This window comes from Ictidomys tridecemlineatus, chromosome 1, assembly GCF_052094955.1.
Source record: "Ictidomys tridecemlineatus isolate mIctTri1 chromosome 1, mIctTri1.hap1, whole genome shotgun sequence".
Lineage (NCBI taxonomy): Eukaryota > Metazoa > Chordata > Mammalia > Rodentia > Sciuridae > Ictidomys > Ictidomys tridecemlineatus.
The window spans coordinates 50,122,666-50,148,961 of NC_135477.1; the positions used below are offsets into that span (position 1 = coordinate 50,122,666).

At 52.9% G+C, this 26,296-nt stretch overlaps 1 protein-coding gene across 10 annotated transcripts in view; it reads right to left on the minus strand.

Moving 5' to 3' along the window:
* Window positions 1–1,094: 1,094 nt before the first annotated feature.
* The window catches only part of Chst3 (carbohydrate sulfotransferase 3), a 35,582-nt gene continuing 10,380 nt past the window's right edge, over window positions 1,095–26,296 (minus strand). For 4 of the 10 annotated variants that reach the window (XM_078040779.1, XM_078040800.1, XM_078040808.1 and 1 more), the window contains 3 exons: window positions 7,560–7,783; window positions 5,253–6,449; window positions 1,095–4,603 (listed from right to left, as the gene is read on the minus strand). In XM_078040779.1, coding sequence (XP_077896905.1) covers window positions 4,486–4,603; window positions 5,253–6,449; window positions 7,560–7,699 — 1,455 coding nt within the window. In that variant the 5' untranslated portion in view covers window positions 7,700–7,783 and the 3' untranslated portion in view covers window positions 1,095–4,485. Of the gene's footprint in view, window positions 6,450–7,559; window positions 7,784–10,370; window positions 10,518–11,175; window positions 11,255–11,577; window positions 11,669–20,709; window positions 20,891–26,296 lie in introns of those variants that run through there. The other 6 variants (XM_078040823.1, XM_078040811.1, XM_078040805.1 and 3 more) reach the window with 5 other exon arrangements.

Below are 26,296 nucleotides of genomic sequence, written 5' to 3' on the forward strand. Positions count from 1 at the left end.
CCACTGTGTTATCTCTCCTTCCTGCAGGAACCACCCACCGTCTGCGGGGCTCAGCTCTCCTCTGCCCCTTCACAGATGCTGCTGTTCCTGTGACCCCCAGACCCCAAAGCTCTGCCAATTGTCTTCCTGTGTCCAAAAATGAACTCCCCCACCACCAGAGGCTTAAAAGCAATGGTTCTGCCCAATCTTGGACTGAAACATCCAAAACTGTGGGGCTACATAAATGTCTTTTTTTGGATGATGATACTGGAGATTTAACCCAGGGTGGGAGAGGCTCCACCACTGAGCTACACTCCTAGCCTTTTAAAGTTTTATTTTGATACACTTTTTTTTTTTGGGGGGGGTGGTGCTGGAGTTTGAATCCAGGGCCTTGCATGCTAGGCAAGTGCTCTACCACTGAGCCATAGCTCCAGCCCCTTACATTTTTGAGGCAGGGTCTAAGTTGCCAGGGGCTGGCCTTGAACTTGGGATCCTCCTGCTACACCCTCCTCAGTTGCTCCTGGCACATTCTTCTCTTTGTAAGTTCTCTGGGGGTAGTTGTTACAGAAAGTAACAGAAAGCTAACACAGGGCTGCAGCCTCGTTCCCACTAGAGCTGTTACAACCTATACAGCAAAGTCATTGCGATTTGAAAGGATGCCACTGTATTTCTTAGCTGAAAGGAGAATGAAATCTCAAGAAACCGTGTAAAAGGGTATTTTTGGAAAATCGTAAACTACATGTACCCTTCATTCCAAAAGGAACCTGGGACCCAGGTGGGGGAAGTGACTTGTTTTATGGCCAGCTAATAGCAAAACTGGGTCCCCTGACAGCTAGTCTGATTTTCCTATTCCTATCCCATAATACCTGGACGTTGATCCTCAGACCTTGTCCTTGCAGCTGGCTCCTGGGAACATGGTCACTGTCGGCTCTGCCATCTGGGACCATGGCATTCATCATGCCCTCTGTTCTGTCACCCTGTGGGGATGGGCAGCAGGTGTCCCTGCCCTGCTTCATGCTGGAAGTCATGTCTTACCTACTGCTTAGTGTTTTTTTCCTGTTAATTTTTATGGTTCAATGGTTGCCGAGAACAAATGCAGAAGAAACGCTGCAGAATTTTCTCATTGCATGTTTTCAGCTTTAATTAAATAAGTCAAGTAAGCCTTCGGGCGATGGGTTCACATTCCATTCCACAAAACAGACCCTGAGCGCCAGTGACCACCAGCTGTCTGACGGGCAGCCCCGGCCTTTCCAGGAGTTGGCAGATTGTCTGTGGCCACCACAAGGACATCTGGGACAATGATGGCAAAGGGGCTGGGAACTATGTGGGGGGGCACTAGAGGTGGAGCAGGATGTCCTACACAAATGCGTGGACACAATTAACAGGCCATGATACTGGACCCAGGTTCTGGCAGAGTTTGGTGGATCCCAGAAGGAACAAGGGACTTGAGCAAACCAGGTCCAGAATACTCAGCTAAGACGGAGACATCCCAGGGTGCCCAGTTCCAGCCCAAGAGATGGGAGAGGCTACGCAAGAACTGTATCCCCCCAATAAACTGGTCTGCAACATGAGCTAGGCCCACGAGGAGGGCGCCAGGTCTGTATCCTTGGAAAGATATCCACTTGTCCTTCACAGGACACCAGAGGACACTAGGTGAAAAGGTCTTAGCTCTTGAGACATTGAAGTTGCCAGTTCTGCTTTACGCTTTTGAGGTAAAGAATAACTTCCACTATTTCTGAAACTGTGGGCAGTTGACGGCGGATGTGGTGGCCTTCAGGAAACCCGGGCCTCCTCCCTCCCATCTCGCCGGACCACATCCCGAGGAGCTTCGCAACGAATCCACCATCTCGGGGCTCCTGATTTCAGTGGATGCTCCTTTTTCCTGCTTGTGCAGATCAATAGGAGCCACTTGGCGTCTTTAACATCTGTCCTCAGCCCCACCAACCCCTCTCTCTCCCTTTCCTGAGACCTGCCTCCACTTTCAGCCTTTAGGGTGGGCGTGGGAGCAGACTGCCTTGAGGAGGCAGCCAGCTTGTCTTCTGCTCCGGTCCTTCACGGGACAGACCCCTCAAACAGGTCATGGCATGGGGGAGGGTGGAAGAGACTGTTGGGGTTTGGATCAGACTTCGGGTGCTTCTATCTCCTTCCCTATTGCTCAGGACAGGTGCACCTGTCATCTCTTGCTCCTTCCATGGTCGACAGACAGCAGGGATGGTGGGAAAAGATGCCACTGTGATGGGCTTCCTGGGCACCCTCTGCTCAATATACCAGCTGGACCACCTTCTCCCTCCCAGCTCCGTGCTGAAGACCTCAAATGCACAACCCTGGCCATGTCCACAGAGTGGGAAGCCAACAGTGAACCCCACAGTCCTTCCCCAAACCAGAAGCGCTCCCATGGCATTACCGAGCCCCCCGGGGATCAGTGTCAAGGCCACCACCCACTAGAGTCTGTCAGATACCTGGGCAAAGGCAACCAGAAAGGGCCCTCGTGTCACATTTTCAAATCCCTAGGAGAAAAACTAAGGAACCTCCTTAAACAGTACCTCGGGGCCACTGTCTGCTGGCACGTTGACTTAGTCCCCTCCTGCCTTCAGAACTGTCTGTGGGTGTCCTTGTGTGTGGGGGGCGAGGGTGGTTTCTATTATTATTATTATTTGTCTGTCTTGATTTGGGTTTAGCTTTGAGTCCCTGCCAATAATATTTTCTGTTGCTTCTTTTCACACAATAAATAAATTAAGTCAACTTGCAGTATACACATTGTCAATGTCCTGAGAATCCTAAAGGTCCATTCTTGGTCCTATCTTCAGAGAGCTGAGACGGAGGCCTTGATGCAGGAGGAAGGAAGAAGTCTGCTGTCCAACCAAGAGGACCCCTAGGAAGAGCCTCCCATGGAGGTATCCCTCCCCACCACCCTTTCAAGGAACAGAATGGGGGCTGGGAAGAGCAGCTGGCACTCCTGGGCCTGCAAGAAACATCTGGGCCCTACGGAGCCCCACGATGAAGTTTCCAGAGCTGGTATCCCTTTGGACTCCAAATAAGAGTCAGCTCCCTACCCAACTTGTTCTTGGACCAGCACATCTAAATTAGAGGGGGAGAAGAACATCTAAAGCAAAGGGCTGCTCGAATGACAGAAGTCCACGGTGCTGGAGACTCAGTGGCTCAAAGAGGTGGATTATAATGAATCCCACAAGATGGTCAGCGTCCTCACACAGGGCAGCTTCCTGCCAGGCTACTCTGCCTTTCCCCCCACAGCTCCAGCTGAACTCCGATGCTGTGCTTTTCTGGCGACCTGATGGTGTTACTGAAACCAACTCAGCCCTTGGGTCTAACGGGGCTGTATCTGGAGGAGAGGCTGTCCAGGAAGTGCGAACGAGGAGGGCAGTCCTCGTGAACCAGGCAGCTTCTGCAAGCTCCAAGGCCATCCTGGCTTCTGCTCCTGGGTTTGGAGTGGGAGTGGGGCAGGGTTTGCACTCTGCGTTCAGCCACTTGCTAACAGGTTTGAGTCCTTGTCCCCTTAGGAAATGTGGGATAAGATTCAGCCTCTTCTCCAGGAGGGAGCGAGGGCTGTCACTCATTCCACACTGCCCTGGACACCAGCAAGAATACTGGTGGCTTCTGAGATCTGTTCTATGTGGGGTTCACACAGAAAATCCCATGGGGCACTGAGGGCTGCCGTGTGCCACCTCTTCTCCAGTCCTCTTGGGGAAGGCACCCCTCTCCCTCTGCCAGGAGACATGTGCTCCCTGCTGGTTTTCCCAGCCTCCCCCACCAGGCCCTCAAGTCCAGACAGCTTGTCAGCAGCAGAACAAAACCAAAAACAGCCACAAAACAAGAAAGACACCAAGCCATAAATAACTTAAAAAGCCCTAAGTAAAGCACCCAGCCCATCCTGAGTGGAGCAAGACTCTTCTCAGAACCCTAAAGGAGGAATTCCTTTGGACACTAGTTGTAACCATGGCAACCAGCTGGCTGACCTCCCTCGACCCGGGGAGCAGGCAGGCTCCTCAGGGGAGGAATGTGTCCTGATGGGACTTCTCCCCGCCACCACACTCCAAACTTCTTGGCTCTGCTCCAGATGAGGCCTGGCTGGAAATGGCAGAAACTGTCACTTGTCTTTACCTCCAGGGACCAAAGTTGCTTCTGCCAGTTGGGCCTAAGGCAGTCTTCAACTAAAGACATGCTCCCAGGGAGCCAGGCAAGAGCTACATGGGGCTTTGGGTCTGCAGTCACATGAGGACCAGCCACATCTTCTCAAAATGTCCTGCCTGCCAGCCATGGGACGTGGACAGGTCATAGGAGGTAGGCACAAGCTCCAGCAGGCAGGGGTGGTGGGCTCGGCAGTTCTTGGTCCACCGTTCAGTTCCACACCTGGTCAGGGAATGGTCATTGCCCTTGAACACTTTTCCTTCCCCTGTCCCTCCAAATAATCCTAAGAATGTCATCAAAGGGCTCTCTCTGATGCGACACAGAAGAATCCTGTGGGCAGAAAGGAATGGGGAAACCTTTCTATGCCCACTCGTGCGCGTGGACCTGTTCGATGATGTTTTTCTGTCCGTGTGCACGCCTGTGTGTGTCTTGCAGTTCTGTGCAGGGCTGACATTCATCAGGAACCAGCACCCCGATCCTGTTTATTAAAAGAGCAGATTATTTTGTACTGGATGGTAAACTACATAGTCACCTGATGAGCTTCCAGTACCCCACCTCTGGGCTGCTCTATTTCCTCTCCAAGGACTCACCCAGGTTCCAGGCTTCCCCACAATCCAGAAAGGAAAAGGTTAACACTGAGCATGTAAAAGGAGGTCTGAGCGGCTGGTCAGGGCCCACGCCCCTGCTGGTTGTTAAATCTTTGGCCCCTGGCCCAAAGAGCTCCCAGGCCTTAATGCGTTTTTCATGTACATTTCTGTGTGTGCAGGAGAGACGGGCACGGGGACCTGCCAATAGGCTGGGGTCTGCTCAGGAGACTGCAGGCCCTGGAGGGAAGGTACTGTCCTGTTCTGGGCAGGAGACCCCAGGGCGGCCCTGGGGTTGAGCAAACTGGCTGGCTGGGGCCTAGTGCTACAGCAGGGGCTGCCTGCGTTCAGGGCAGCTTCCCACTGCCCTCTGCCAGGGATGCGTCTCCCTGCTGGCCTGGGTGTGAGGAAGGCGGGCAGACCTTTCAGGAGGAGGGGTCCACGGGGCACCAGGCTCCCTACGTGACCCAGAAGGTGCCGCGCTCCTCCAGCAGGCTGAAGGAGCGGTTGGTGAGGGAGGCAGCATCCCGGGCCAACTTGTACCCGAAGAGGCGCATGGCAGGGCCGCAGGCGGCCTGCACCACCTGGGCCAGCTTGAAGGGTATGCTGAAGCGCCACTTCTCGAACTGCTCCGAGGAGTTCTTCCGCGTGGAGTAGATGTCGTTGCCATCGAGGGCCGCCTGGGTGTTCTTCTGGATCCAGTCCTCCACCTGCGGGGTCAGCGGGATGCCGGCGAAGCGGTACATCTCGCGGGCCTTCTGCAGTGGCTGCTGCGCCACGTCCTCGTAGCGCACCAGCATGTAGCGCCCGCGCAGCCAGGAGGGCTGCCGCAGGCCCAGCTCGGCCGACAGGCGGATGCTCTCGCAGTTGCCCCGCAGCCGCTGCACCTCCTCCTCCTGCAGCCGGTCCTGTCCCTCCGCCAGCCACTTCTTCCACGTCTCATACTTGCCCGCAAAAGCCACCATGCGGGAGGCCAGCACGGCCCGGGGATCGCGCACCAGCTGGATGACGCGCAAGTCCAGCCGGGGGTCCTCGGCCAGCGGCTGCAGGAACTCCAGCTGCCGAATGCGGACGGCCTTGAGGGCCATGTGCTCCTTGCGGCGACAGGCCTCCGCCGCCAGCGTCACGTTGAGGGGGCCGCAGCGGCGGTTCTTGCAGTGGTACTTCTCAAAGACCTTCTTGACGAAGGGCGTGCACACCGGGTCCTCGCAGAGGGAGCGGCTGGAGCTGCGGCGGAACATGAACTGCGTCAGGTGGTCCTCAGGCAGGGGACTGATGAAGTGCTCCAAGACGTACAGGTCGCACAGGAAGAGCTGCTTCAGCACGTCGCGGTAGACCAGCGCCGACCCCGCGGCGCTGGCACCTCCCGGCTCGAAGGACACGGTGCGCTCGATGTGCCACAGCGGCTCGAAGAGGTAGAAGATGTTGCCCTGCTGGTTGAAGAACTCGCCCACGAAGGAGGAGCCCGTGCGGGTGGTGGCCATGAGGAGCACGTGGCGACGGTGCCCGGCCCTGGCAGGCTGCGAGGGCTCCTCCTGCTGCCGCTCCCCGACGGCCTCCGCCGCCGACTCCACACCCAGCTGCAGGCTGAGGTTGTGCAGGCGGCCCTGCAGCTGCGAGAAGGCCGCGTCAAGCTCACTCAGGGACAGGAGGGACGCGTTCTCGGCCAAGACCAGCGCTGGGTCGGTGCTGTTGGCGTCTGCCAGGGATTGGGGGATCTGCTTCAGCTTGTCAGAGACTCTGTGGAGATCACAGGGAGTCCAGGGTCAGTGCCTGATTTGGGGGCAGGGGGTGCGCCTATGCAACTCTAGGCAATCTTCCCAGTTCATCACCAACAAATAGTGTGTCTAGCTGGGTTTCCCCAGAAGCAGACTTTGAGGCCAGGATTTGAGTGTAGTTTATCGGGACAGAGAAGAACTGAGGCGGGAGGAGATGTAGGTGAAGGGTGTACTGCTACCGAGCAGGAAACCCCTGGAATATATGAGGTTCAGTCTGACCCGAGAGCTCTGAACCTGCATTTCCTGGCACTCCTGGCTTGCCAATGTGCTGGTGGAGAGGTCCAGGGAGTTTCAGTAGGACCAGTAAACATGAACTAGGTCCATCCATAATAAGCCACCCAGGAGGGGCACTAACAGTGCGCTTCAGGCCCCTTCCTTATGCATAGGAACTGCGATTTTCCTACAGGGCTTGTGCCTGGGAGGGGAAGGGGTCCCAGAAACCCTTGTGTGTCTAGCAGGCCCTCTGCACACAGTAATGCTCTATGAACTTAGGGCAGGCAGGCGTGGGATTCCCAGAGGAGCCTATTTAAGGGACCCATCTCTGGAGTTGAGCAGTACACAATCTGGCAGCCCTACCAGAGTGTCCACACCAGAACCTTGCCTTCCCGTGGGCTCACCCTTACCCATAACACCAAGACTAGTGTAGGGGCTGTGCTGCTGACGTGAGCCATCATCTAGGCCAGGAAACCAATTAGTAACAATACATAGTCACAGCCAGCAAACACCAGGCATGGATCGTGTGCCAGGTGGTGCGCCAAATGCTCATACATTTTCTCATTTACTTTTTCCAACAAGGCAGCTCCTAGTCACATTTTACAGAAGACTAATCCAGGACTCAGAAAAGTGAAATCTCTCATCTTCGCTCTTGCAGCTGGGAAGTGGCAGCATGAACATGCCAACCCAGCTGCCCAGGGCTCACTGCTGTGCCTGGGACTCTGCCTGGGCCACAGGAGGGGCCTGGTGGTCACTTGTTGAAGGGAGGCACTTGCAGGTCCACAGGAAGCCCTCCTGTCCCCTGTCCCCAGCCATCCCACCTTGATCAGGGAGATTTGTCCTTGATCGTATCCCTTACCTTGATATGATTTTGTTTTCCTTTTCAATGAAGACAAAAACCACCACCACAAAAGCCAGGAAAAGGGCATATTTGCTCCTCATCCTCAGGCTCTGCACAAAGTCCCGGCAGTCCTGGGGCAAAGTGAGTCCTTTCTCCATGAGGACAGGCTGGCCGCAGGTACTCAGCTCAGGGACAGCACTCAGGACCTGGCTTGTGGTCTTCAGGTGGGAAACACCCTTGTCCTGCGGAGAGACAGGTGGTCAGGACACCGTGTCTGTAGAGGGGGGGACACAGAGAACACCTCTCCACCGGACTTTTGAGGATCCTGGCCCTGCCAGGCAGACTCACTCTTGAGCCCCAGACTCACTCTTGAAACAGACTCGGCCTCAGGAGACTTGAGGAGTCTTTAATAGGTCACTGAAAATGCTGATAAGCAGGGATAGGGACCCTGGGTTCAATCCCCAATATCCCCCCCAAAAAAATAAAGAAAAAAGAAAAGCTAACAAAGCCATTCATCACCCCACCCCTCTCAGCTACTCCCTCCATCTCACAAGTCAAAGGCATGTACAACCACCTACAGCATATGCCATTCAGATAAAGGACAGCTGGCTCTGCAATGGTGGTCCTAGAAGATTTTAATGGAGCTGAAACATCCCTATTGCCTAATGACATCATAGCTGTGGTGATGTCAATGCATTACTTGGTATTTGTGTTGGTGCAAATTTGTGCAGACAGCTGGATAAAAGTGAATGCAATTATGGATGGTACATAACGCTTGATAATAAAATCTGCCATAGGGTTATATTCTACTATACCTTTTCATCATCATTTTAGAGTGTACTCCAATTATTAAAAAAAAAAATAAGTTCACTTTAAGACAATATGCTGCTGGGCACTGTGTAATCCCAATGACTCAGGAGGCTGAGGCAGGAGATCTCGAGTTCAAAGCCAGCCTCAGCAAAAATGAGGCATTAAGCAACTCAGTGAGACCCTGTCTCTAAATAAAACACAAAAAATAGGGCTGGGGACGTGGCTCAATGTTTGAATGCCCCTAAATTCAATCCCTGGAACTACTCCACCCCCACCCCCCCCACCCCCGCAAAAAAAGAAGCAGGTTGGGAATAGCTCCAGGGCAGAGTCTTGCCTAGCATGCACAAGGCTCTGGGTTTGGTTCCTAGTGCAGGTGCATGTGCACATGTGCGTGTGCACACATGCCACACACATATACAGGCCAAGTTCAGTGTCATGGTTTGGGTCTGGAATGTCTCCTAAAGGCTCACATGTTGAAGTCCTGGTCCCTGATGCAGTAGTATTCAGAGGTGGCACTCTAGGGTGGTGACTGGATTATATGGGCTTCAATCTCATCAATGAATTGATCAGTTTGCAGTTGAGGGCATTTTGGAAGGTGATGGAAACTGGAGGAGGTGGGTCACTGGTGATGGGCCCTAAATGGATATTTCTTGTCCCTGGCCCCTTTCTCCCTCTCTGCTTCCCAGCCACCATAAGGTGAGTGGCTTTGCTCTTTCCAACTTTCCACCAAAATGCTCTGTCTCACCCCAGGCCCAGGTACAATGAAGCTGAGACCTCTCAAACCATGAGCCAAAATAGATCCTTCCTCCTTTAAGTTGTTGTTCTCAGGCATTTTGTCACAGCATTGAAAATCTGACTAACACACTGATCCATGCTCTCTACGTTTGTGTAAGTACACCCCATCACCTGATAGCATATGTTTCAGAACATATCCCCACCATTAAGTGACACATGGCTGCATATGGAAAAGAACGCCACTCGCAGTATAAATGTTTGCAGTAGCAAAGGCTTAGAAATGCCTAAATAAAAACGGTGGGGTATGCTTGCACTGGTTTATTATGTGGCCACAAAGAATACTGAGGTGGCATAGCCCTTTTCAGTTCTGTCAATCAAAATGTCTCAAGACATGGTCAAATGTTCCCTGGGGCAAGGAGGTACCAGAGCGTTCCAAATTGAGAAACTCCGCTGCATCATGATCCCATTCGAGACAAGAAGATGGGAGTAGGAATCTGCAGGAGCTGGATGCAGGGCTGGCTACACAGCAGGAGTGGCACCTTCCAGACAAGATCCCTTTGGGAAAGCAATGAGGCTCATGGGAACTGACCACCTCTCCCACGTCCAGGTCACTTGGTTTCCAGGGACCCCATTATAGCACACATGATAGGGCTTTCCGGCTGATGGCTTGTCTCCCTTTCCCAGGTTACACGCTCCCTGAAGGCAGGACCGGTGCTGACAATGGCACCTGGCACCCTATGTGCTCTGGGCCTGAGTGTGTAAAACAGTCAGTGAGGTCACATTCGCCATGCACCCTGCTTAGCCTGTGCTGAGGCGTGAGGCTGCCTGTCCCATTGAGAAGGGGAGACTCAATACCGTGTCTGTGGGGAGCAACGAGCTGACCTCCTGGCGCTCTGCTCTTCAGCTCTCCAGTGACGGTTGCCTGAGTCTGATGGTGTGAGGGAAGCAGAGGAGCTGCCATCAGAAGTCCTGGGGCCGGGGCTGAGCACTCGCCTAGCATGTGTGAGGCCCTGGGTTCCGTCCCCAGCACTGCAAACAACCACCCAGAAGTGCTGGGTTCGAGTCTTTCCTGCCTCTACCATATTGTGCAACCTCGTGTAAGTGACTTAAAGTCTCTGGGCCTCAGTTTCTTCCCGTGCAGTATGAAAAGGGCAGTCCCTAGAGCATACAGTTTCTGTGAGGGACACATCTGGTGCACAGTAAGTTTTATTAACTAGGAGAGGGAAGGAAAGGTGGGCAGGGGGGAGGAAGGGCCTCACTGCCCTCTCCCGTCAGGTCTAGTACCTTTGGCAAGACTTAGGAGTCACCTTGCTTCGATGACAGGCTCCTTCTCCTCCCCTCCCATCCAGAGACTGTTTTCTATTTTTTGTGGTCCCAGCCTCTTCACCCCAAGAATGATACAGGGTCCCTAAGATCTTCTGCAGCAGTGCCCTAAAAAGAAGCGGCAAGTCTGAAAACTCTGGCAGGAGGCATGAGGCAGGCTGATGGCCCCTTGGCCCTGCCCCAGGCAGGCCACCCCTCCGTTTAGCTTTGGGAGTCTAAGGGGCAGGGGGATGAGGGTGAGGTTTACAGGATGTGGCAGGTCCCCAGAGCCAGAAGGCAGGGACACAGGTACCAAGAGGTCACAGGGTCATGAGGGAAGGGTACAGGGCAGGACCCAGATTAGGATCACTTGGCCAAGGCCCAGGCAGAACTTGCCTGCAGGAGGCCTCTACAAGAAGTGGGCTGTGGGATCCCTGACACGGAATGACTTTGCCCAGCGCCCTCCCCAGTCTCTTGGTGCAAGGGCTAGTCCTGCCTCCATTGCTCGGTTCACAGGAAGAACTGAAAAGCCCCTCTCTCTTCCTCCTGCTAGATGCCCCTCCTGGCCCTCATACCCCGAGGGTTGATCCCCTCAATGGCCCCAGCAACGACATGACAGCTGAAGGGAAATGTGGCATCCCCTGCCTGTGTACCAGTGAATGCCACACTGCAGGGTGCCAGGCTAGTGGTGCCACCAGGGCGTGTGCCACCCAGCTCTGACTGGGTACAGCAGACATGGGACAGTTAGTTCTCTGGACCCTGTGTTCTGCATGTAGGGAGCAAATACCAGAGGAAGGAAGAGAGCCCAAGTGCTGCGTTCTTTCATGCAAGCCACCATCTGGGGGGTGTGCACCGTGTGCCAGGTCCTGGAAGATGCCAGAAATCACTCGAGGGGAACAGGGTCCAGTCTGGCCCTCCAGGAACCAGCAGCTGCCTGGCACATTCTCACTCACCACCTGTAACTATCACCCTCCTGTCTCCCGTCCTCTCCCATCCCTCTCCTCTCAGTCCTCATGCATGGGGCCCGTCTTCTCTGCCTCAGTGTGCTCTCCCTAGGCAATGGCCGCCCCCACCTTGCTCCAGGGGGTGCCACTCACCTCTCCTCCTCCTTCATCAGCACAGTTCTATCTTTCCACTCAATCCCTACCCACTTCCTCTCCCCAACTCTCCCCACCTCATCACACGGCACCTGATCACAGCTGTGTAGACACCCACTCCTCTGCCTCATGGAAGCGTCTCGAATATCCAGCCCCATCCTGCATCACTCATAGTAGAACACAAGCCTCCAGGCCCCCAGTGGAGGGTGCGGTCTGCCCCCCTCTCCTCACACCCCAGCCCTCCCTCCACCGCCCTTCCTGCCACTCCCCACCTGGGACTCTGCCTACCTGGTCGCTGCACCAGAGGCTCTTCTAGACCTTCTCGGGTGGGATCCTGACATTCAGGACTCAGCTCCCATGTCCCCTCCTCCCAGTCCTTCTCCCAAGACTGGCCAAACAACCCCCACCCCCATCACCTCCCCTCTCCGCATCCTCTTTTTCTCTTCCTGGATGGAAATGTGGTTGTTGATCTCCTCTTTCACCCACTGGAATGTCAGCTCCACAGAGGAGAGCGTGACTGTCCCACCGCCTTTGTGTTCCCAGGGCCCAGAACTGTGCTCCACAGAGTGGGTGTCCATAAATAATGGATGAATGAATGAATGAATGAATGAATGGAGGGCAGCGTTTCCCCAAGCACTCAGCCCCGTGCAAGACGCTTAATTGGTTTGGTAGAAAGTGAGCAGAGGAAGAAGGAAAAGCAGTTACTCCACAGGTGAGGGGACCTAGTGGCTCAGTGCCCAGATCTTGAGCTTGGGTGGCCGCGTCCACTCTGGTCGTGGGCCGTGGCCTGCACAGGGCCCTCGTGCTGCAACATCTATGAGGCATACTGGCGTGGGCCACTGCGGAGCTGACACCTAAGGCTTCACCTGCTTCAGTCTCTCCCGTGCTCCTGCCAACCCAGGGACCTTCAGTTCAAGGCTCAGGCAGCTGTGTGTGCGACTGGAGGGCGGGGGGAGAAGAGCTAAGGCAAGGGAAGTGGGGAAAGCAGTAGGAAGAGGGCTGGCAGCCAGGCCCAGGGCCCTGCAAGCTGCGCCTTCCCTGCTCTCCCCGGGGTCTTTCTGTCCGGCCTCCCTCGTGACTTGGCAAGGCGCCTCGCTGGAGGAGCTCTCTGCTTGGATGGCCTCCAGCCAGGCCCTTCTATTGTGGGCCCCAGATGGACTGCAGCCTGGCCCTCCTCCCCCTGGGAAGCTGGGGTCCCAGCAAGGAGGCTGGGAATGGAACTCTGATAAGAGACGGGGCCTTGCCAGATATTGCATCAGGCAGCAAAACTCCACTGCCTTCGCTCACTGGCTCGAGGGGCCTAGAGCACAGTGGCCTGTGGCCTCCCAGTCAGCAACCCCCGGCCACAGCCTCTCCCTGTGGGAGGAAGAGCTGTGTGGCAAGAGGAGCTGTGGAGAAGGAGGCTCCAGGGCAGAGATGGAGCTGTGGTCACCCTGGGAAAGCACCGAGTCAACCACAGGGGCCAGGGGCTGCCCCTGCCATGCCACCCAACACCTGGGCAGGGCTTTTGTGTTGTCGCTGAATCCCTGGAGAGGGGACCAAAGGCAGAGCAGGGAAGTCCCCGACCACGGGCCTGCTGGGGCAGGGGACGGAGCACAGACCATGGCTTGTGCACCTGGAGCCTGTCAGGCCAGGTTCTGTCTCACACGGGGACATCCAGAGATGGCTTGGGAAGGCCACGGCTCCTTGGTTTGGACAGGAGTAAATGCCTAGCAGCTGTCGAGTGGCCCCTGAAAGGAATGAAAGGAGGTGTGAACGAAGCCCTGGCTGGCGTCTGAGCATCCCAGGGCTTCCGTTTCCTCTCGCAAGAAGGAAGCCATCTCTAACCTTCCTCATGTCCACCTCCAGCAGAGACAGAATAGAAGCAGCCAAAGGCTAAGGTGTGTGTCACCCGAGTGTCATCGGATGCTCATGCGCCTGTGAGGGTCTGTGGGCCAGAGCCTGGTGGGGGAAGGCTGCTGCGGGTCCCCAAGGAGCCAGTCCTGCCAGGACGGGCTGTGCGAGGGTGTGGGGAGCACACTCTCCCCACCCCCACTGGACAGTCGCTTCCACAGCTGCATGAAGACAGAGCCCCGGAGAACAGCTGCAGGCCCCTGTCCATGAAGGCACTTCCAGGGCCTCCATGCTAAACCACAGTCCCAGCTTCCTGTCCTTGTTCAGGCAGGGGCTGCAGCGCAGGCTGCTGTCCCCTACCTACATGGCAGATGGCCTGGGAAGGAGCCTGCCAACCCCTATGGAGCCGACCTGGACGTGGACCAAGGTTCATGGCCAATGATGTGCACCCAGCCCTGAAATTCCCACATGTGTGCGAAGCAACTGGAATGTCTCACACAGGGGGTGGGATGCCACGCAGCTCTGCTAATGCAGAGCTACAAAAATGTCATAGTAGGTGACAGATCTTTTCACTTTATACCCTTTCCTGTTTACTTGAATTTTTTGACACCTTGTGCACCTGTATCACTTTCATCATTTTTAAAACTTAATCTGAAGTTTCAGAAGAGGAACATGAGATCATCCATCTTGGGACTGGTACATAGAATGCCTGGGACGCTGGGTGTGAGGATGCACCTCTGGGGTCCCAGCTACCTGGGAGGCTGAGCGGGAGAAGCGCTTGCTGAATGGGCAGAGTTTCAATTCTGCCAGATGAGAGCGGCTGTGGAGGTGGAGGTGGGGATGGTGGCGTGACCATGCAAATATACTTAGTGCCACTGAATCGTGCATAGGAGAAGGTCAAGTCCATGCTATGGGTTTTCAGCACCACAAGAAATAATTAAATAAACAATGATGCCTGTGGGCAGTGGGTGGGGGAACCAAGGAACCTGGGGGGGTCCCTGGTTCGTGCCTTGGATGGCAGTCTTATTCTCTACTGTCTCCACAGCCCTTGGCCCAGTGTCTGGCACATGGCAGGGCTCGAGGAACATCTGTGAAGCAAATGAATGCACTGATACACTGTCTCCAAGGGCCAGCGGTGGCCCTCAGCCCAGTGTGACAAAATGAAGATTCTCTCTAGAGTTGGATGTGCTCTTGGTTCCCTTGCTTTTACTTACTGTCTTTGAAGCCCTGTGAACTGACACCTGAGCATGTTTTTCTCATCTGTGACATGGGACACTGACTGCCCCTATGGCCGACCCAGTGGCCATGGGGAATTTGGTGGAGTGCTCACCGCAGGCTAGGACGCAGGAAGTGGCCCCAGGCAGGAACTGCAGGCCTAGATTTGGGGGTCTGCACACTGGTGGTGAGTGGCAGGAAGGTGGGGGCGTCTGAGTCCCCCTAAAACACCACGATGAAGGGAACAGTGCAACCTGACCTGGCCACCAGCTGGAAATGTCCCCCAAGCAGAGCCACTGGATGTCGCTGGACCCTGGGCATCTCAGCCTGCCCTTCAGCTCATCTAGGGATAAACTGCAGCAGCACCCCAGCGAGACCTGCCAGCTGCCCTCCCACAGCTGCCCTGAAGGCTTGAACGTTCTATGTGGCCCCTCGTGGCCAGGAAGGGCCGAGCAGTTTGTAGGAGTGGCAGGAGTCGGGGGGACAGGAGCTGAGGACAACAGGCCCCGGGACAGCTGCCTTCTCCGCTGGACTCTGGGGAAGGCGTGCCCGTGGGTGCTGGGTGCAAGGTCTTGACCCAGAGGCCTTAGAGCTGATGTGCTGAGAGCAATCTGGAGGCCAGGGGATTTTGTTCCAGGACAGAATCACATGTCAGCGGTGGCTCAGGTCAGCGGCCTCACACAAAGCAGCTTGGCTTTCCAATTTTAGTTGTACCAAGCTGAGCGTCCCTCACCTGAAATGCTTGAGATCAGAAGTGTTCAGGATTTTTTTGTGTTTTTGAAATATCTGAATGTAATGATCAGATATTTTGGAGACAGGACCCAAGTCTAAACACAACACTTATTTCTGTTCCATACATACAGATCCTAAAGGAGATTTTGCACCATATTTTAAATAATTCTGTATATGAGACAAGTGTGGTGACTCCCGTGTCACTCAGCCTGTAATCCCAGGCTCTCGGGAGGGCAAGGAAGGAGAAACTTAGTGAAACCTTGTCTCAAAATAAAATAACAACCACTGGGGATGTAGCTCAGAGGTAGAGTGCTCACATAGCATGCATGAGACCCTGGGTTCAATGCCTAGCTCTCCCCCACTTAAAAAAAAAAGGAATAAAAATAAAATAACAATAATTTTGTTCATGAAACAAAGTTTCACAGTGTGGAATTTTCCATTTGTGTCACGTCAGCACTCAAAGTTTCAGATTTGGGAACATTTCAGATTTTCAGATTAGGTATGCTCAGCCTGTATTTTCCTTGCACTGTTCAAGTCTGGAGGGATGTTTTATTTCTGAGAGGTTCAAGAGAAATCTGTCCTGTAAACCACCCCATCAATCACGAAGAAGCATGGCTCTCACCCTCAAACGGCAGAATGTCAGGACTGGGAAGGGCTTAGGACTTTTCTGAACCATGTTTCCTCAGTTTTCACCTCTAGAAACCCAGGCTCAGAGAAGTGAAGTGTTTAACCAACATTTAAACTAGTGGTGACACAACTGGAACCATCTTCTGTGTCTCCTGTCTCCCAGGTAAATGATCAATGAGCAGGACATCACCCAGACACTCAGGGTGTAGCTCCCTCAGGGACCCTCAGCACAAATGTTAACTACAAGGCACATCCACCCTGCAGGCCTGTGCCTGGGCCAGACATCACTCATCAATCACTGTCCTCTTTTCAGCTGGGACTGGATGGAACCTCATAAGCCCTTTCAATGCAGGGCCAATTCATTGGAGTTGGCAAGGGAAAAAACACCCAAAAAACCCATTTGCCCTCCCAACCATACAGGATCCCCTTTGGCTACAAAACCATCCTTAGTTTGGCAATGTACTACATGACATCATGTTAAAACACCAGACCGAATTTCAACTCTCCTTCTACTTACACAAACCCTCCATACATGTTCCTTGGACATCCAGCCTGCAGGATTTTAACTCGGAAATCCCTCTGTGCCACGAGTGCCACAGGTCACCTTAATTGTGAGGTTCAGAGTAGTTAGATCATCAAACTCTGCAAAAATGTTGCTTTCTGCAAAGAATAGCAGTGGGAGCCAGGTTCTCCTTCTCCCTTATGCACCTCTGTCCCTCGTGAACCAGAGAGGAGGCGGAGCTAGAGCGAGCCTAGAAAACTGCAGAGGAAACTGCTGCCAATCCCTTCCACACCACAGCTGGCAAGGCTCCTGACCCGGCTAATTTTATATTATTACTCACATACCTTTATATGTTTTGATGAATAACAGCCAAAATGAAAAAAAAAAAGTCATCAGGCTTCCCCACAAAAGGTTTTTGGGTTTGGGGAAATTTTGGGCAGGGACACGGGGGTGTGTTTAAGTGTGAACAAAGTCTGCTGTGGGTAGTCCAGCGGAAAAAGATGGGAGAAGCAACTGCTGCAGAAAGCACAGGAGTGCAAATTGGAACCATACACAATGTTATTTTTTTTTTCACATATTAGACTGACAAACAACAGAATGTCCTAGAGTATTCTGTGTGGGTGAAGTTTGGGGGAACTGACAAACAGAGATGTGGCCCTCATTGAGGACCCATGTGTTCCTCCACATTGCCTGGCCTCTCTTGCAGTCCATGTGACTGGTTTTGGTCAGTGGGATGTGGGTGAAAGTGATGTAAGCCACTTCAAGGTTTGGTCTTTGAAATGATTTCCACATATTCCTCAGGGACTCTCTTCTCTGGCTGGCCACATGTTCCAAAAGGCTTAGTTCAAAATGGAAGCAACTGGATCCAGGATGCTGCTTGGAGAGCCAACCAGTCTGTATCAGATGTGATGCAAGAGAAAACTAAGCCTTTGCTGTGTTATGCCATTGAGAATTGGGGTCTAATTGTTTCTGCAGCACAGCCTATCCTATCCTGACTAATACATAAGATTCTCCCATAATGCTGACAGGGGTATCCTTTTGAAGGCCATGTTGGCCTAAACATCACAATTAAATATGCATACTCTTTGCTATGGTCTGAATGTCCCTCCAAAATCCTTATTTTGAAATCTAAGCACAGTGTACTAGTTTTAAGGGGAATTTTGGAAAGTAACTAAGACACGAAGGGGGGGCCTTTGTGAATGGGATTAGGGTCCTTGTAAAAGATCAGGTTCTGTGGGAACCGTTCACCCCTTCAACCATGTGGGGATGCAGCAAGAAGGCACCATGTTTAAAGCAAAGAATGAGCCTTCATCAGGCCCTGAATCTTCTGGTGCCTTGATCTTAGACTTTCCAGACCCAATAACCGTGCACAGTAAGTTTCTGTTATTTATGAATAAATCTTTGGTATTCTGTTATAGCAGTCCCAGTGGCCTTTGAAACTCTTAGACCCAGCAACTAATCTTTCAGGTAGGCTTGCATGGGTACGAGCAAGGACACACACTGTTTCTAACAGCAAAGCCGGACTGTGACCTTGATGCATGTTCATGGGGGGGAACCCCACTTGTTAGATAAACGTCAGGTACGTTGAACAATGTGATACTCTGTCATGATTAAAAGGAAAGAGGCGGGTCTGCCGAGGCCGACATGAAATGCTGTTCAAGATACACGTGATAAAAGCAAGGAGCAGGGCCTTTGAGGTAAGCCACCAGCTGTGGAAGACAGGAGTGGAGACGCAAGCGCTGGCTCAGCCTCAGATTCCTCCAGAGAGGGAAACAAGAAATCAGCGGGGGAGCTTGAGGGGACTGGAGAATAAGGGTGAGAAGTGGGACCCATTTTAACTTACAATTTCTTGCACTGTTTGGATTTATTATCATGTTTATATATTACCCTTTTCAAAATAAAAGGCAATGGTGATAAAAATAAATTGGAATTAAAAGAGCATATGGTAGGGGTCGAATAGAAAGTCATTGGATTAGACAAGGAGGGGGCTGGGAATGGGAAAGACAGTAGGATGAACTGGACAGAACTTTCCTGTGTTCATATATGATACACGGCCAGTGAAACTCCATGTACAGCCACAAGGATGGGAAGTTCTACTCCATGAATGTCAAAATATACTCCACTGTCATGTGTAACTAAAAAGAAGAGCACATGGAATTGGGCCCCAATCCACTGCCCTGCACACATGAAACAGTGCTGAATGTCCATCTGAGTGACCAAGACCACCTTGTTAGTTTTGTGACAAAACTGACCCAGAACAAGCAGGGCCTGACGAAGATGGTGACTGTGCAGGGTTCTGACATCTTGAACCACAGGCTGCTGTTAACCTGGTGACAGCAAAGAGTTTTCATCCCACGAGCAAAAGCCAACAGATTGGTATGGGCATCCAGAGCACAGTGAGGAGAAACAGACTGAGAGCAAGCTTGCTTTCTGCAGGAAAGAATATGGCGGTTAATTAGTGATGTGGCCATGTGTGCAGGATCGGGGAAGAGCTGGCCTGTGCCACATATTTGCTATTTCAATTTTAGGAGGAGCAGGTTAAGGCAGGTCAGGAAGTTTCTGGGCCCTCGAATTTTTTTCTACCCTTACTCTTCAGGTGTCTGTTCTGTGTTGGTCATGCTCATTACTGCAAAATTCTGGGCTCTACTGTAATGACATGGCCACATCAATATTTATAGCAGCTCAATTTACCACAGCTAAGCTATGGAACCAACGTAGGTGCCCTTCAACAGATGACTGGATAAAGAAAATGTGGTACATGTACACAATGGAATATTACTGAGTCATAAGTAAGAATGAAATTATGGCATCTGCCAGTAAATGGATGGGACTGAAAACAATCATGCTAAATTAAATAAGCCAATCCCCCAAAGCCAAAGGCCAAATGTTCTCTCTGATATGCAGATGCTAACACATAATAAGGGGGCAGAGGGGGGTGGAACAGAAGTTGATTGATTAAACAAAGGGGGAGGGAAAGGAGGGACGGGAAAAGGAAAGATAGTAGAATGAACTGAACATAACTTTCCTATGTTCATATATGAATACACGACCAACGAAACTCCACATCATGTACAACTGCAAGAATGGAAAGTTATACTCCATATATGTATAATATGTCAAAATACACTTTACTGTCATATATACCTAAAAAGAACAAATTTTAAAGTATAAAAAAGTTATGGGAAAAAATAAAAAATAAAGCTCCTTAGGTGATTTTAATCTAGAATCATCAAAGATCAAGACAATTTTATTTATTTACTTATTTTTAAAATATATTTATTTTCTTTAAGTTTTAGGTGGACACGATAGCTTTGTTTTATTTGTGTGCTGCTGAGGATCGGACCCAGTGCCTCACACATGCTAGGCAAGCGCTCTACCACTGAGCCACAACCCCAGCCCCAAGACTATTTTAGACCACCCAACTCCACCACCCCAGGGCATCTCAGAGACGGCAGCAGCTTCTGCCTGATGGCACACTGGCTCATCAGCGGTCCACACTGCTGGGGAGAGGGGGTGCTGGCTCTCCTGCTGAGCAGGCACAGATGCCAGGCGATGGGTCTGTGTTCCTTGTTTTATTCAGGACACAAGTTCTTGAGGAGCTTCCAGGACCATGTATGAGTGACCCATTTAAAACCAGCTCCCAGGCTGGGGATGTGGCTCAAGCGGTAGCGAGCTCGCCTGGCATGCGTGCAGCCCGGGTTCGATCCTCAGCACCACATACCAACAAAGATGTTGTGTCTACCGAAAAATAAGTATTAAAAAAAAAATTCTCTCTCTCTCTCTCTTTAAAATAAATAAATAAATAAAACCAGCTCCCCTAAATAGTGCAAAACACCACGGACTCCTCCTCAGCTCCAAAGGCCATGGATATAACTGATACACAGGACTCGGATGAGCTGTGAGGGACTTAGGCTGAGGGGAAGAAAGCCAATCCCAAATGATTCCATACTACACGATGCCACTTATATAAAATCCTTGAAGTGACAACATTATAAGGACGGAGTCAGACTGGTATTGCCAGGAGTTGAAGAAGGGGCAGGTACAGGAGAGGAGTGAGTTCATCCCTGGGCGACACCAAGGATCCCTGAGGTGGTGACCCTGGATCTCCACTGTAGCAAGGTCAATATTCTAGTGGCATATTGGACTGAAGTTCTGTAAGATGCCACCACTGGGAGAAGTCGGGTAATGACTTCAGGTGTCTCCTTCTCTTTCTTCTTCTCTCCCGTCCCCCACCCCAGTAGTAGGGATCTAACCCAGGGGTGCTCTGCCACTGAGGTACATCTCCAGCCCTTTTTACCTTGAGACAGGGTCTCACCGAGTTGCTCAGGCTATCCTTGACCTTGCAATCCTCCCGCCTCAGCCTCTTGAGTTGCTGGGACGGCAGGAGAGCGCCACTGCTCCTGGCTTCACTGTATTATTTCTTAAAGCTGCCATGAGGCTGGGGGTGTGGCTCCGCGGTAGCGTGCTTGCCTGGGCCTGGTGTTTGATTCCCAGCACTACAGGGGGGGAAAAAAGTATATTAAAGGGGAAAAACAAAGCAAACTCAACTGGCTTCCACCATAGCAGGCAGGGTTTAAAGAGCTCTTTGCAAAATGGAGTTAGAGGTGGGGCAAAGGGACGCAAACAGCCTTCCTGGGACAGAAATGAGCCAGTCCAGTCTGGCTTTTGCACAGCCAAGGGCTGGTGGCCCTCCTGAGGTCTGTTCATGTGTAATAAGTGTGGGGCTTTGGGAGGAGAAGACTGAATGAGAAAACAAGACCGGGGTGAGGAAGCTCCATCCTCGCGGTAGGGGACAGAGAAAGAGGGCCTTCCACTCCTCCAAAATCAAGTTCAACCCCTTCCCTGGGGAAAACCTGGCCCACCCCATCTTTGCAACTGGACTCCCCTCACTGAAACCTGCCCCTGGAAAAACAGGCCTCCCCCTCAGCAGAGGACACACAGACTGAGGAGGACAGGGCCGGCATTGGAACCCACATCTGGGTAAAGACTGTGGCGGTGGGGGGTGCTGTATCTCAGTGGCGGCGCCTTTGCCTAGCGAGCGTGAGGCCCTGGCTTCAATCCCAGCACCGCCCAACGGCTGGAAAAATGGAGAACGTGATGAGCTGAGGAGGACCCTGAATGAGGGGCCAGACACCCCTGGCTTCTTCCAGCTCCATACACACCGTGGGACCCCAGGTGTCTGCCTGGCTGCTCTCTGCTCATTTGTAAAACAAAGTTAGTTGTCGGGTGGGATGAGGAACCCATATTTATGATCTTACAGTTCTGAAGGTCACAAGTTCACAATCAGATTCACAGCCCTAAGACCTAGGGGTCACAGGCCGCCCTCCTCCTGGAGGCCCCAGGGGGAGCAGCTTTCTGGCCTCTAGAGGCTGCCGGCTTTCCCTGGCTCCTGGCCACTCCTCCTTCTCCACAGCCAGCATGGCAGCTGGGCCCTCCTCCCGCTGCTTTCTTCTGACTCCTTTTCTGTAGGCAAATCTCCTTCTGCTTCCCTCTTAGAAGGGCCCTTTGTGATTCTAATTAGGGCCTCCAGGAAAATGCAGGATAACTGTCCACCTCGAAACCCTAAACTTCACGACATCTGAAAAACCCCCTGTACCACAGACACACCCATGTGGACATCTTGGGCACCCAGTGCAGCCTCCCACAGGTGCCTGCCTCCCTGCCTGGGTACTGGGAGTCAAACGTCTGGCGGTATCTGATAGGAAGCCAGGATTGCTGAATTTGGGGGGTGGGGGCGTGAGAATCGTTTTGACAGCTTTTCAGAAATATCAGCGCCTGGAGTTAGCCCTGAAGATTCCGAGGAGTGTGTTCTGCGCTTGGGATGATGATGGTGGGCAGCCAGGGCTGGGGCTGAAGTCCACGTGCGCAGTCATCCTTTTACGCCCCACAGCTACTTAGCACCAAACCTCAGGGCCTGGGAGCTGTTCAATAAGTGCTTGTTGAATTGGACTGAACTGAGTCACTCCCGGGCTCCACAGGCCGGGGTGGAGTGGGAGGGCTGAGGGAAAGGGGCCTGAAGAGAGGAAGAATGAGGCTCTGTGGACAGACAGGGACTGAGGCCTCCGAGTCAACCTCACACCCAGCAGTGGCCGCCTGGGGGGCTGGAGTCCTTTCTCCTCTCCAAAGTGCAGCCCAGGGGGCCAGCCAGGGCAGGATCCAGTCATCAACGGGCCATTGTCACTGGAACAGAGGGGCTCTGTGCCCACTGAACACTCCCCTCCCTGAGCAGAGCTGCTCCAGCTGAGCGGGCTTTTGGAGGGCTGGGATGCTAGGGAGGGGGTGTGGGGCCCCAGGCTACCATGGAGGATTAGGGGTGGGGGCTGAGTGTCCCCTGCTCCTTCATACAGTCTCCTGAGTCAGCAGGCTGCGATGCTGGGAAAGGGTCTGATCAACGTTGGGAAGCCAGAGACAGTCAGTGACACCCCCCAGACCCCACCAGAGCCCGTGGGGACCGTGTTCCCCATGGGACAGTCATGCTTGACCTACCTTTTTCTCTTAAAAAAAAAACCCAAAAAACCCAGGAAGGTGAAATCCACAGGTAAATGGAGTCTTTCATTGCCAGTATTTTTGAGGAGGCTGGGAGGGTTTTATGTTCTCTGGGTTCAGGATTTGCGAGGCAGGTAATTCCACCAGGGCTGCGCATGATCGTCTCTATGCTTAACGGAGCTTTTGTACATTCAGCACTTGACGGGAACAGTGTGAGCTGGATTTTAGGAGGGTGGTGTTAAAGGTCCAAAGACAGGGCCTGGCCAGCATCCTGGAAAATCCCAGAGATCCACATTTCTTTTATTTTTTTTATTTTTGGTACCAGGGATTAAAACCAGGGGCACTTCACCACTGGGCCACATCCCCAGCTCTTTTTTGTATTGTATTTAGAGACAGGGCCTCACTGAGGCACTTAGGGCCCTGCTAAGTTGCTAAGGCTGGCTTTAAACTCTCGATCCTCCTGCCTCAGCCCTTGGAGGTGCTGGGATGACAGGCGTGTGCCCCCGCGCCCGGCAGAGATGTACACTTCTTGTAGTAACCACCATCCATTCTTATCTCTTCAGTAAAGCAGGACCCCCAGGGGGCTCTGCAAAGGAGCACTGCCCTAAACATGTGCTAGGAGGACCCGTCTCAAAGTGGGGCCCCGGCCAGCAATATTAGCATCACCTGGGAACTTGGAAAGGCAAATCCTCAGGCCACACCAGATCCACGGAGTCAGCATCTTGGGGCCAGAGCAGCAAACTGCTTCCACAAACCCTGCCCAGGGAGCCTGATGCACACTTGGGACTGAATGCCACGGTGCCAGAGGAGTGGTTTTCAAACCGAATACCTTTGACCAATTTAGTAGGTCAGGCAAGCTTTTTTTTTTTTTTTTCCTCTTTCCTTTTTAATAGAACTGTATAATGCAGAGTAGAAAATATCAGAGGGCCTCATGTAATAAGGATAAATTCAGGTTTCATAGGCTTTTGTTTCCGTTATGTGCGTTTGTGTCTGAGGTTTTGGACAAAGGAGTATAAAAACCAGTGTTTAGAGCTGAAGGTTCTCATGGACACCGGCCCCCTTTTCCCCACGGGGACCGAATGGAGAGGCTTTAAAGATGGTGGCCTGAGAGTTCCCCTGCAGTCCCCGCAGGGAGGACAGGTAGGCATTAACCCAGGCCAGGTGCTGCCCAGAGTCCACTCAGCCCTTAAAGGCTGAACCCGAACCCCACATGTCCCCAGAGCCGTCCTTGATCCTGCCCTATTAGCCATCATCCATCTCCAGGGGACGGGCACCGACCCCCACCCTTTTGCACTCCCGATCCTCATGCCAGCTCCGTGGGCAAGCCGGATCCTCCCCACCATCCTCAACTTCTATCTAGATGAGAAGCAGGTTCAGAGAAGGCTCAAGGACCTGCCCAAGTCAAGGTTCAAGGAGGTTCAAGGCCAGGCTGCACAGGGCAGGGTCCCCGTGGCCCGCTCCTTCCCAGCACCACGGACCTCCACCTCCTGCCGCTCCTGTGGGCTCCACCTTGTCCCACTGCTCAGCACTGGGTAAGGGTGTAAGAAGGGAGGAAGGAAGGACGTGGGGAGCATGAAGGGAGGGAACGTGTTCCGGGGCCATGGACAACCAGAATGTGGCTGACCTTCCCCCGACACTGGGCTCCCAGGTTCAGATCTGGGGAGACAGCCTGGGAGGGGTCCGGACATCACCTTGCTGTGCCTTGAAGACTGCCTTCAAGACTGTGCTGAGTACAGGCTCCTCAGAGGCCATCTCCAAGGGCTGGACAGGACGGCAGGACAGCTGTCACCTGGTATGGGGGGAAGCTTCCCCACATTCCTACAGGCTGCCCGCTCCCTGGCCCCTCAACCTGGCAGCTCCTGGCCTCTGCCCTCTCGTCTGCGAAAGGGAGGGACAGCAGGGCCCGCCACACAGAAGCACCTGAGGACTTGGAGGCTGTGCCTGAGTCCCTCGAGCAATGCTGCTCGCAAAGCAACCCTCTGCACCGGTCTTGTCGTCAGACAAGCTGTAGGGAATGAGCAGTCACCTTGTCAAGGAGGTGAGCTGATCTGTGGTCCTGGACAGGCTCCTGGGAAGCCTAGAGGAGCAGGGGTTAGAACCTGTGGCTAGAGCCGGAAGCCTGCAGAGGTCCCGGGCCCTGCTGAGCCACTCTCTGCTGTGTGACCCACGGTGCAGACTGACTTCTCCGGCTTCATTTCTCCTTGGTCAAACAGGGACAGCGCTGCTACCTCACAGGGTTGCCATGAAGACAGACATGGGACAATGGCTGTTACTAGGTCGCAGGTGCCTGGCATATAGGCAGGGTTCCACTCAAGACAGAGATGGTGTTACTATTACCAAAGGCTCTGTGGACAGCCTTTCCCAAAGGTGGCTCCGAGCCAGGTGGTGGGGGACTTTAAAAAAGAAAAAAATCAAGCTTACAAGACTCTGAATATATAGTTTAAGCCTCAGCCTGGTCGAGTCTGATCACCCTTGCCCCCTGCTGCACCCAAGCTGTGGCCCCCTGCCTCGCAAGACGAGAGTAGGCAAAGGAGAAGGGGCAGCGGGGTGCATAGGGCCATCGGGGAGCCTGGAGGAAGCCGAGCCGACAGGCTGGGGCTGGCTCCCGAGCACACAGGGATGGGGGGGCCCATCTGACTGTGTGAGTGGAAATAAAGGTGACTTCTGATGGTGGGCAGCCACTTAGCAATAACCGTAAGCAATTATCATAATAGTCCTCAGGCACAGGTGGTCTGTGCGGGGACCCTGGCACTATTTCCAGGCCTGGTTATATTCCAGGTTGTGCCTTGGTTTACCTGTTCACGGGGGGCCCAATGGAGTCAGATATCAATTGCTTTAAAGCAGGACTGGGCTAGGCAGGGTGGCTCACACAGGTAATCCCAGCAATTTGGGAGGCTGAGGCAAGAGAACCACAAGTTCAAGGGCAGCCTTAGCAACTTAGCAAGATCCTTTCTCAAAATATCAAGAGGGCTGGGAGTTCGGTCCTGGAGTGCTGGCCTAGTGAGGCCCTGGGTTCCATCTGCAGTACTGGGGGACAAAACTGGACAGGACTAGGGACTTAGTTCAGTGGCAGAGCAGTTGCCCAGCACACAGAAGGCACTGGGTTTGATCCTTAGATCCTCAACACCTCAGAAACAAATGGGCCGATTTAAGAGCAGCTCACACACACACACACAATTAACATTACTGGTTGCCTCCATGGAGGGTCCTGGGTGTCTGAGGCAAGAAAGAAACTTCACCATATATCTTCTTATACCTTTTCAATTTTGAACCATGGATGTGTATTATGAAATTTAATAAAATTAACAATGACATAAAAGTAGGTACCAGTTGTCTACCTGTAGAAGTAGAGGCAAAGCTCTCACAAGGTTAGACTCTTCTGTTTTAGAAAAGCCATTTTAATTTTAAATTTAAAT